Raw genomic sequence first — 12,072 nt, 5'->3', positions numbered from 1 at the left:
CCCCCCTCCCCATCTCCACTCTCAGGGTTTCAAAAACAAAACCAAAAAAGGTAGAGCTGCAAACCAGTAAAAAAATTGCTTCCAGCTTGCTGAGACTGAAATGGCCTGTTGGACTTCTAAACTGAAATATCGTTCTAGAGATAACCAAGGGGTTGTGACACAGAGTACTGTATTTACAACTCAAAAATATAACTGTTATGTATTTTAATTTGTAGCAAATTTAATACATTAGTGTTTACAAAATAAGTTCTGGACTCAACTGAAACAGCGTGCTGCTGTTCTTTCTCCTTCCTCTCACTCCAACTGAAAAGACCAGCAAGCTTAAGAGCTTCTTCTGTGATCCACGCACAACAGTTTAGATGTTGAAAAGAAGAGCGTTTCCTGAATGTCTCGAGGCTTGCTGCTCTATTACTCAAGCTGTATAGTTCAAACCTTAAGCTGTCCTTTAGCAAGTTCCATATATTCTTACGAAAACTACTCAGCTACTAACCAGTGCACTGGCTAACATTACAAGCCAAAGAATTATCCGTACTACTAGCTCACACAACAGGAAAGAGGAAACATAACTACACATTCAATCTCTTATTTCTAACAGCAAAGCTGCAAAATCAATCACTTGAAGTAAGATACTTCAGGAAGTGAAACAGTACCATACAGTTCAAGAAACAATTAAAAAAAAAACAAAACATTTTAATAGTATAAAAAGTTGTTTACCGGTGTTTCTACTATAAAGCTTTGTTCCACAAATCCAAAGTGATAAAATAATTAGGTATGTTTACAGTGATAAGAGACTGCAGTGTAGACATTTCAGCTCACATTTCGCTGAGCACTTGGGTACGATGGACTGTGACTGAATTAATACACAGCTACGACACAGAGCAAACTGCAGACATGAAATACACACCTGAACGTGGAAATCTACCCACTGCAAGGAAACTTATGTCCTTTAACCCTCCTTCACTCCTCCAGAAAACGCTGTAGGGAAAGACTGCGGTCAGAAACTAAGGCATGTAACTATTCTGACTGCAGGAAAGCAATCCTTAACGTGGGAGGTGCACAGAGCAAAGATGGATGCACACAAACGCAGCATGGGAAATTCCAACGTTTTAAGCCCATTATTTTTCCTTAGATAAAATGACATCTGCAAAAGTCAGAAAATGTACAAAAAAAATAAAAACTGTCAAATAAATAAAGAATACGGATGTCAATTAAACACATACATAAAGAAACGTATTGGCATACTGTATGCAGGATACGGTATATTCATAGAATCACGTGGGCTGGACAGCACTTGATAAGGAGTCACATTGTGAAGACTGAATCCCTCATCTCTCTCCTCCAAACATCTTACTGTCTCTGGATATCAGGTGCAACTTCAGTAACTGTACTGAAACTGATGGATAAACTGAAGGTATATCCAACGATCACATTTTCACATCTAATTGGGAACCTCTAATATGGACTCTGCCATATTTTAATTGGCATTTTCTACACTCCTGAACTGTAGATAGGTAGTCTACTGTAAATGCATTATACAAAGGCTGCTGAAACCATAAAAAGTGATGTAACAATAGTAAGTGTCGAGAACATCTGCTATGATACAGAACTGGGCTCTAGGTCTACCAAATGCTATACCCACATAACAATGGAAACCAGAAGATGTTTTTTCCATCTTCCTTTTTTCCTTACAAACACTGTTGCAAACTTGCTGTTTACTGTGTCACGATGTTCACGTTCCTACCTCTCCAAGGATTTGTAATTCTAATGTTTAACAATCAGGTCTATGCTAGGTACACTTAAAGTAGACACTGAAATTTCAAGTAAAATGAACTGTAGCCACATCTACTAGACTCTATACATGTCCCAACATCTAGATTTACTTTGATAAGTTATACAAATACATAATACATTCTTAAATAATGTAGACCCACAATATTAATTTGTGAATCTTTCCACGTTATAAAACCACTTGAACAGGAATGTTTATCCACCTGTATTACTGTTTAGTTTGCAGTGTCTTTTGCTTTTCAGTTTCCACAGATTACTGGACCAGTTCTTATGCTTTGGCTATTGAAATCTCTTATTTGAATGAGGCAACACTGGTTATTAAGGCTGTTTTTTCTTCTCTCGTGAAGTTTCATTCCTTATTATGACACTGGTTTCCAGAACAGGACGACTATCTTGTGTCCTCAGGTTCTGTTTTGATGACCTTCCTTTCAATGTTGTTAAAAGCTGAGTGAGGAAAATCCTTTAAGATACCAAGGCCTTCTGTATTTAAAAAAAGAAAAGAAAGAAAAAGAGATGTTTAAAACACTGCTTGGAAACAAATGTATTCTGTTCTTACTTCAAGGGGGAAAAAAAAAAAAAAAGGATCCACAAACTGTATGTACACTGTAAGTTGAACAAATGGATAAACTCTTGCCCTTCCTACTGGGCTTTAACCTAGCTGGGTTATAACCTCATTTACATTACAGTGATGAAAGAGTCATCCCCACAGGTCTAATTCCATTCTCTCTAGGAGCAGGACTTACTGGAGATGTACACTACACTAGAAATTTGAAAGGCAAATTTCACCTGGTGATTGAGATGATCCAACTGCAAAAACAAATAAATAAATAAAAAGAACTGAGTTTTCAGCACACCAAAATGAGATATGCAATATTCTTCTTCTCTTTCAATAACCTCTTTCCCATTGCACTTGCCAAACTCAGATGGGATTTAATTATTGTTCCTAAAGCTGTAAGAATCTCAAGAATCCCTGGCTTTATCTTAGGAGCCTACTGTGAAACTGAAACCACCCATGCACGAAGGATTGTTGCTGTCTTGTGTGAAACTTAAGAGTTTCTCCCACAGCCAAAGGGAAACGAGATAAACTTCAGCAGAAGTCAGTGAATGGGACACAGTTCAAAGCACACACTGCATGATACAGAGTACAGGAAGAGCGCCAGGCAGGACAGAAAGTCTTTTTATGAAAACTACATTTACAGTTGGATTCCTTTATACAGACTGAAGCCATATTACCATCAACGAGAGATTGCAAAGTAAGTATTTAACAGCAGAACTTTGGGTCAATACCTCCCTGAGGACAGACACATGCCAGAACTTGTTTATCTTAATCCAGCGATTGCATCTTCCAAGTTTATCCCAAATACCAGGATATCTGTTTCTAGATTAAGAAGTAACACCACTCCTGAAGCTCTGTCTGAAGCCTCGGTTGAAAGGTTACATGCAAGGAGTTGCACACTGAGCTGCCTTCTTCATTCAAGAGACAGCTCGCATCCAGCGGTTCATCAAAGGTTCTCTAAGAAACAGTGGTTAATTTACAAGGGACAGCACTAACCTGAGGACTGGGACTTTGCCTCACCACCAGGGTAAAGCCGGATCAATTCACTGCACAGAGGTTTTCCAACGTGCTGCTCGCCATCAAGTGAAATGTGCTGCAACTGTCTACTGGGAAGATTTGACATCCGGAGATTCAGCGGCCTTTCACCTGGAAGCGGTTCACAGTGACACGTGGATGCATTAAAAAGAAAGCAATAATAAAAAAGAAAAATCAAAAGAGACCAATTTTGTCAGGAATCCTAAATTTTGGCTGCTGGGAAGCTTTCTAGCAGAACAATTGTTACGTGAACATGCTGGTATGTAGACCACTCCAGAACCATGCAAATCTCTGTTATTCTGCTCAAAAAGCCCACTGAGATCCCAGAAATTCCCAGTGCCACTGCACAATGGATAAATGGCAGAAAGCAACGCACAACATCAAGAAGAGCTGGTTGCACACACCTACTCCTTCTGTGTACGTGTATACCGCACTGCTTGACCAACAGACACAAATGGAAATAGATGTTTTAATGCTTACTTGCTTTCAATCCCTCAGTTCCTCCCTCTACTGCTTCTTTAAAAAAAATAAAAATAAAAATCTAGCTTTTAAAAAACCAAATAAATAAAAAAATCATCTGCTTGCATTTCTTGTCCATACTTAACATTTTCTCCCATTTCACAACACCCAAACAGAAATCTAAACAGAAACCGGTCGAACAAACTAAACATTCCTAACATTAATGCAAGCTGGCAAACAGCCAGTTGGTAAATCAAATAGATCACCACAAAACTATAAGCTTTTTCAAGAACAAGCTACTACAAACATTATAAGAATCTGCTTGCTTCTAAGGAATTTACATAGTAATTTACATAGCCAGCTACTCAAGTTTTGTTCTTAGACTGCACAGATAGGTTAAAAAAAAAAAAAAAGGGGTAGGGGGCATAGATGGGTAGTACCAACTCCATTATCAGCTTTACCTTCAATCTCCACAAAGGAAGAGAACAAATGAAATGCAACAGCCTGAACACGCTGCTCTACTTTCAAAGCTTCGGATAAAACTAGAGACAAGTACTGCCCTCACTAACAGTAACCCTCCCTACCTTCTTCCCTCCCTGAACGTGACTTGTAGGGAAAGCAGTTTGCCCAGCTGCATGACAGTAACAGAGCAGAATCTGGCTGTACACCTGATAGTGTTATTTAGACTGTAACCACCTTAGGGCAGAAATCTTGTCTTGTCCATTCAGTGCTCAGTGCTCTGTTTGTGCTATACTAGATAAATAACACCACTGACAAAGATTGCGTAAGTTCAGATGCATTTGCTGACAGCAACACCGTGCCTGGAAGCTACCATACCTTGTCCATCAACGTTATCTAATGACATGCCATTGGGGCTGTGCTCTTCTGAATTTTGCCTGTAACACCCTGTGGAAAGACGTCTCTCTAATCCAGTCTGGTTGCAAAGAAACTCCATCTGTTTTGCCATCACCTTTTCAGACTGCAAATAAAGCATACATACATCTTTTGAGTCAAAACACGGAAAAAACAGTATCAGATGATAAGACTAGCAGCCTAGATGTAGATTTTTTGTTGACTCGTATGTACAGATGTGTGCTTTACAGTTTCTTCAAATCTATCAAGTAAACAAAGTATTTTTGCACCCATAAAAATTTTCATGCTGTACAACTGAGTCACTCAGGAATGCTTAAAATCCGAGTTGCAGTAGTTCATCCATGCAAAAATGCAACGCTAAATTCTGTTCTTAGAAAACACACTGAAAACACACTTTCTGCGCTTTAGGGCTGTGAGTTACGTGAAGAGAATCTCAAGAGAAGTGAAAAATAAAGTCTTAGCTCTGCTCAAATACATGTATTCACAAAGTATTCCAAGAGCGATGGCAACATCTGCTAAAAACTTATGCCAAGATTTCACCAGACATCTTGGAATCTTTATTTTAGGAAACAGCACTATACAAGCATAAAAATCTGCCATTCTGAAAGTGTAGGATGACAGTATGTTTGTGGGGGATAAAGGTGCGAAATGTCTGTCTAGAAGAAGAACAAGACCTATACACCTCTCGAGAGTGAAATTAAACAATGCAGCGCAACGTGGGAGGAAATGGCGTCTGAATGTTTGTCATTGAATCCAACGCCAAGAAAATTCTAGCTTCCAATTTAATCTTGTTCTTAAGAACATAAATAAGCATTTTGCAAGGAAAAAAGAAAAAAAATCACAAGTCAATAATGTTTGTTTAGAAGAGCCATCACGAACATGAGAACACTAAGCATATCAAATTAACCCCAACAATCAACAGGAGAAATTTCATTTCTATTCCAGGTTAGCCTCTCCTACTGTTTCAACTTGTACAGATGCTGACTAAAACGAAGTGATGCCATCTTTCAGAGTGCCCAGCTTTTCCTGGTATATGACCGAAGTCGTGCCTTCCCACAGCAATGCGCTTCTGCTGCGTAGTTCAACGCTTAAATGTGGTGACAACCGAACAGACCAGAAAAAGCAGAGCTTCTCCAGCACAGCCATGACCCTGAAGGAGGGTAACAACCCAAGTGATAACTTACTCTGCTTAAAGGTCATCAGGTTCTGCAGAAGAACACTGACAGCTCAAGCTTGGTGTTGGAACGTAGGTTAAAAAAGAAACGATTTTCAAACTGTTTACTTCCAACTGTGCTTTAATTTTGCTACTCTGTCAGTCCAGTTACTACTTTCGAACTGAAAAGCTATTATTAAAATAGTCAAATAATTAACATTTGACTCCTGTAATCTTTGTTGTTTAATTGCGATAGAAAGAAAAGAACTGCAATAATTGTGATCACCATAGAATAATACCGCAGAGAAGCTGAAGGTCCATCTGAGCTTAAAACACATCTCAACTCCACTGCTGCTCAGCAGTGACCAATGACCAAAAGCACATAAAACCAAGTTAGTTTGATCATTATGTGACATCAGAAATGTAGCACAGTTGTTTTTTGATGTAGTAAAATGAACAGAATTTTCATGACTGGACACTGCTTTGCAATAGAAGAACGCAGGAGCCAGGGTAACAGTCTCAGTCTCAGAAAACAGAAGCGTTGATCCCAAACAAAACCTTACATGAAAATTCCATGATTACATTTGCCTTCAAGGCTGGGATACACTGCAGAAAAGACAAAAAACTGGAAACCTGTCTTCATCTATTAATTGCCTTCTGAAAACGCTGGACTCCTACCAAGCTGGATGTTATTGAGAAAGGCAATGTATCCTTTTAGATCCAGAGGTTCTCTATTTCCGAAGTCTAGTGGACTTCTCTCATAAAAGGAAATGTCAGAACCAAGGACTCTGAGATCTCCTACTTTATTTATTCTCAAGTTCAACAAGTTTCCATTTACAGCTAATAATTCAAGTACACGGCACCAACTGTACCAATAGTACCCTACTTGCTCCAACAGGCCATCTCATATCCTCAAGCCCTCTAAGCTACATTTTGCCTTCTCGGAGCAAACAAGACAGCGTAACACTGTCAGAAGAGTTTCAGAAGCTAATTACAGATTAAGAGTGACACAATCACAGATACGCTAGGTATCTAGCCTCCGAAAATTGAAGCTAATTCCTTTAGTCATCGAACCAATACATCAAAATCAAGGTACAAAGACCTGGCCTATATCATTCACAGTGTAGTGCAGTTGGTTTACCTGGGAATTAAGAGCTGCCGAATCCTCACTCTTTCCCTTAGCCAAAGCAAGCGGCATTTTGTCTGGCTGATAGAGCGTTTGGACTGCGTCCTGGAAGTCAGGATAACCATCCTATTGAGCACAAGAAGAAACCAAACACCAAGAGAAAGACATGATTAATTTTTCCCGCACTCCATCTCTCTGCATACTCAAAAGGAACACCGCAACCCAACCCAAACCGATCACTCTGGAGTTCAGATGTCTGTGCTAACCACAACATTTAAGTTCGTGTCTAAAATGCACACAGTCTCTCTACAGTAGCCACTACACATCTAACGTCCCATACACAAACAATCATATTTCTCACAGTTTCAGGTGAATTCAGACTACTGTCACTGACGTAAACTAGCTTTGCCAGGTAGATTCAGGCCCATCATTTCTGTTGCTCTTTAGATACAGCAGCTTTGGAGATTAAGAAATCAAATATACATGTAAGTCAAAGACCAAGGCACAGCAGATGACGATACCAACCTTGAGAAACTGAGTGAAACCTCTTAAAACTCAACATACAGCACATAGAAACCATACTAGCGTAACCAAATGAAACACACTGCAAAGATTTTAGGTACTCTGGGAAACCAGGATTCAAGAATTCTTTCAGCCTCAAATGCTTATGACATGCAAATCTCTCTTGCAGCTTGCATATGTACAAATAAAGCAAATAAAGTTTGTGTGAAAGCCTGCCAGACTTCATTACAATACATAAATCATCCGAGCAATGGTTTGAGATGAAAAACTTATCCTGCTTGGCACTAAAGATCATGTAAAGCAGAGGAACATCCATAAAAATCTACAAGGCAGAGTATAGGTGACTGTTAAGATCCGGAAAAATACTAGAGAACTTCAATATGGACTCAAACCTGAAAACAGTGACATTTGTAACTGAGTAACCATTTGTAACCCTAAGTATTACAATTATTGTAACATTCATTTTGGCTTTTGGAGGCAAGTGTATGCAAGCAAAAACACTTCTGACAATAGCCAAACAAATAAATTACCACCCGAGAAAGCTGAACTGAGGCCTTCCAGAAAAATCACAGGAAAGACTGCAAGGTCTGTGCAAACTGGGGGCTGCACACCGACCTGAACAGCTGCGGCCAAAACCCTGAGTGCAGTATAATGCCAATAAATTATTCCTTACGCTTCGGGAGAAAAAAAATAACGTCATTGCATAAGGCTTTTATCCACCCAACATATTCCCTTGGGGAAAAATAAACACGATAAGCATGTAAAATTTCATAACCAGGTAAACTGCCACAAAGCCTCATCCTCTAGAAACAAAGACTTTGCAGTGCATTTCCATGAGCGCTGACCATTTTCATACAGTTGGACCCAAATTCGTTTGGGAAAAATCACTGTGTGTAGGAAGATGAAAAGCATATAGACAAGAACGTATCGCCGAGGATCCTATTTTAGTAACCGATCAGGAATGCGTTCTTTACAGTCTATCTGCCATCACAGCCAATATAACAGCAAAGGCTGGTTCCTACAAGCAGGCCTCCCCGCATGCTGCCGTGACCGTCACCCATCGCTCCTGCCTATGATTCTTCGACGACAACGTAAGAGTGGAGCAGCACCCTGGAGGCCTTCGCTGCTGCTGGCTGCTCCCATTCGCAGCGCGCGGAGGCCGAGGCCTGCTTTGCACCACGTCTGCCTCGCCGCTCCTTCCCCTCCTCACGCAAGAGGAGCCTGCTTCGTGCAGCACAGCATTTCTGTTTTGCTGCGCCGCTGCTCGGTTGTTTTTCAAGAGGCTTCTTGCAGCAGATGTTCCCAGTCCCACATGTGCTTTTTGCTCCCTCTAATGACATTTTTCCTATGCAAACAGTAGACTCTACTGCTTCTGCCATTTTCGAGAAAAACAGCGAAATCCCACACTTAGACTGATTTGCTTCTCAACTGTCTCAGCAATGACGGAGGTGGGCCTTTTCTCTCTCTCTCCCTTCATCCATACTGGCACCAGGGGAAGACATTTCCTCACAGCCTCCACTTCTCCCTTCCTTCCTGCGTCCCCCACAGAGCACTGTGAAATCAGCTTTTGCAAGCCTTCCCCACCCCTCTCCTTCAGCTGAACGGAAACGCTGGCACAGAACAGTTCCTTTCTGCCACAAGCCCGGGGACAAAAAGGCCACGTTCGGTTCTCTGTTTCTCTCCTCTCTTAGCTGTCGGTGCTGCATCTGGGAGCAGAACCCCATCAAGGCCAACAAAGAGCGGCACGATGCTGAGCAGCCCCTCCCTCTGAGCCCACTGCGTGATACACCTATGACTTATTTTGCCTTCTAAGTGCTGCCCCAACAGCTCATCGCTTTGAGTGCTGTTGGCACTGAGTCACGGAAGATGACAAATTAAGGGGTGCCCCTGCCCCACAACACCTATGCGGAAGAGATACAAGAGGTAGCACCGCTTCCGCCCCCATGAATCTATTCTGCCTTCTTCCCACAGCAGACTTAGGAAATGCGACTCCTTTTTATTTTTCTCTTGTAATAAAAACTGGTTCTAAAGCCCAATTCATTCCACTCCTTTTTTCACTCCCTCTGCACCTTTAGTCTCTCATTTGCCTGGAATTTCTCTCCCCCCTTCTCCTCTGTACACTTCACTCCCACAGCTTGCCCACCCACTCTGTGAATAAGAGGGGGAGAGCACACAGGGGAAGAGAAAGGCTTTTACAGGTAATTTGATGTAATTCATGGCATATTGTTTCTTTGTAATGCTTATGTGAGTTTCATATTCATAAAGAGGATAAATGTACATTGGCGGCTGTAACCCAGCAATGTTTAAGCTTGCACACACAGCTCCGCTGGCACAAGTGTGACCTTCAGAGTTCTTCAGGTTTTTTTGGATGTTATTATATTCCAGGAAATTAACTCATCTTTACTGAACCATTTATCACAGTATTGAAAAAAGGGCGTGAAACCTTTCAAAATTCAGACTAGTATTTTTGATTATGCTTTCCAGAAACATTAGTGACTAATGGGCAAAGGCACGGTGAATCAGAATACAGAGGGCAGCCTTAAAACAGAAGCACAGAATGACCTTCAACAAAAAAAAGAAAAAAAAGAAGCCAGAGCTAGCAGTAACAAATCACCTACATTCTGATCCACTGCATCCAAATATTAGCATGACAGCTAGCTACCTGAGCCACAATCGTTCAGAAACAGGATGAAGATTATTTACCCAGAAAGGAAGAAACAGATTCGCAGCACTTACTGCCACTCCCATTTTACTGAAAATCTCTTTTCCAAAACGTAAATCCTAAGAGCTCAAGGTATCAGATCACTCAGATCTGATCAGGAGGAGTGACCTCCTGAGTAATATTGCCTCTTCCCCCCTCAACACCTTTGGAAAAAAACTACCCAGTTTGCAACGTACTTCAGAACCATAACAAACCACAGTAACAATTGACTTTGGGGAGCTCAGAAGAATCCCCTTGTACAGGAAGATTTATGTTGACAATGACATCTGGCATTTCATAGTAAATAACGCTTTCCTGTTCTATGCAAGTTAACTTCATTTAGCTTAATTTTCTATTTCTTATTTTGGATACAGTCTTATTTCTAAAGCAGTGATTTGCACAACTAAGACACAAAATTTGCATATGCATTTTAAAATATGACTGTCAATTTCAGATAAAAACAACATCAAGTAAACATCCATTCTCAGAATTACTGAACTAAATAGTCCCTTGAGAAAGCAGAGCTGCCAGACCCATCATTCAGAAACTAAGAGAATGCAGATTCCCTAGGGTTGTCCTAGTCCTCAGTCTTGCCGGGTTTTTCACTGCTTTTTAATTTTACTTTTTCTTTCAATGAAGATCCTACAGAAAAAAAAGCACCTCCCTTAATGTGTCACTTCACCTACTTGTTCATCATCAATTATCACTGAATGAAGGAAAAGCTTTCCAATGCTGAAATCTACTTGTCTGTGAAACACTATCTCAAGCAAAGGAGCAGCAACTCCCCACCAGCTCTTACCAGTTAAGGCTAGGCTGGATAAAAGAGAAGAGAGAACCAAACAACCGTCTTGCAACAAATCAGTCAAGGCTGGTAATAGAGTGAAGGCACATAAAATCATTTAATACAGCTTCTACCAGCTCTCTCCTATAGACTGAAGAGCAGGCAGAGCTCAAAGCACACCTCAACACATCTAAGTGGCGTTACAGCTACAAGAAAATTCTCAATGTGCATGTGTGCTTGGCTTCCTATAAACTCAAACTACAACTCAAACTGTACAGACACTGGTTGAACTGAAACAGCAATAACAAAAGAACACATCTATGTACCTATTCAGAACTGCCTTTTCAAAGCTAAGTGCTTCCACTGGGGTTTGCTACACAGGGAAAGTCCTTGTACAGGTAACAAAGCTGAAAAAATGAGAGCCTTGTGTTTGGTGCATCATTTATCATAGATCACGTTACACATTCTAGCATGCTATAAAGCTTCCCCCTGCAGTTAAAGAATATCACATAGCTGCATGACGTGCAATTGTAGCTCAGCCCCAGCTCACATTCTAACGTGCATTTATGTTTGCACCTCTTGGAGCAGGCAGCACAATAAAAATCCCCACAGCACCAGCAACGAATTAGAGACCTGTGTAAAATTCAAACAGCAATTTGTTTAAAAAATGAGAAAGGAAGATTTGCTACTCTTACAAGTTACACAGGTACACATATTTACCATGATGTATTTATTTGAGTAAGTGACTTTCTAAAAGCCCTCAGATATAATTCCCAGCAGTTGCAACTTGACAAAAAGCAAAACACTCATTTCCCTAAGCAAAACCTTGTGCAACTGTATTTATCAGCCCGTGTACACGTGCTTTAGGCCCAAAACTAATCGCAAAATCCAGTAAATTAACACTACAAGCTGAACCATGTACGTTGACACACACAGCTTTTAGCCAGCTTTTGACTTTTCAACAGCATCTCTCCTTTAGCTTATAGCACAGTCAGAGCTCACCAATATTCCCCCATCAATCCGTACCCAGAACTCTGCATTCTGGACAAGATCAGAAGTTGATTCAAGCAACTTAAAA

General features: G+C 40.6%; 1 protein-coding gene across 3 annotated transcripts in view; it reads right to left on the bottom strand.

Moving 5' to 3' along the window:
• Positions 1-187: 187 nt before the first annotated feature.
• Positions 188-12,072, bottom strand: part of NAB1 (NGFI-A binding protein 1) — a 23,720-nt gene continuing 11,835 nt past the window's right edge. For all 3 annotated transcript variants that reach the window (XM_010713374.3, XM_003207428.4, XM_010713376.3), the window contains exons 5-8: positions 7,006-7,116; positions 4,676-4,817; positions 3,341-3,490; positions 188-2,268 (exon numbers count right to left, since the gene is read on the bottom strand). In XM_010713374.3, coding sequence (XP_010711676.1) covers positions 2,177-2,268; positions 3,341-3,490; positions 4,676-4,817; positions 7,006-7,116 — 495 coding nt within the window. In that variant the 3' untranslated portion in view covers positions 188-2,176. The remainder of the gene's footprint in view (positions 2,269-3,340; positions 3,491-4,675; positions 4,818-7,005; positions 7,117-12,072) is intronic.

Source organism: Meleagris gallopavo, chromosome 7 (assembly GCF_000146605.3).
Source record: "Meleagris gallopavo isolate NT-WF06-2002-E0010 breed Aviagen turkey brand Nicholas breeding stock chromosome 7, Turkey_5.1, whole genome shotgun sequence".
Taxonomy (NCBI): domain Eukaryota; kingdom Metazoa; phylum Chordata; class Aves; order Galliformes; family Phasianidae; genus Meleagris; species Meleagris gallopavo.
Note: the sequence above shows the minus strand (reverse complement) of the source record. Positions and strands in the feature narration are given on the sequence as shown.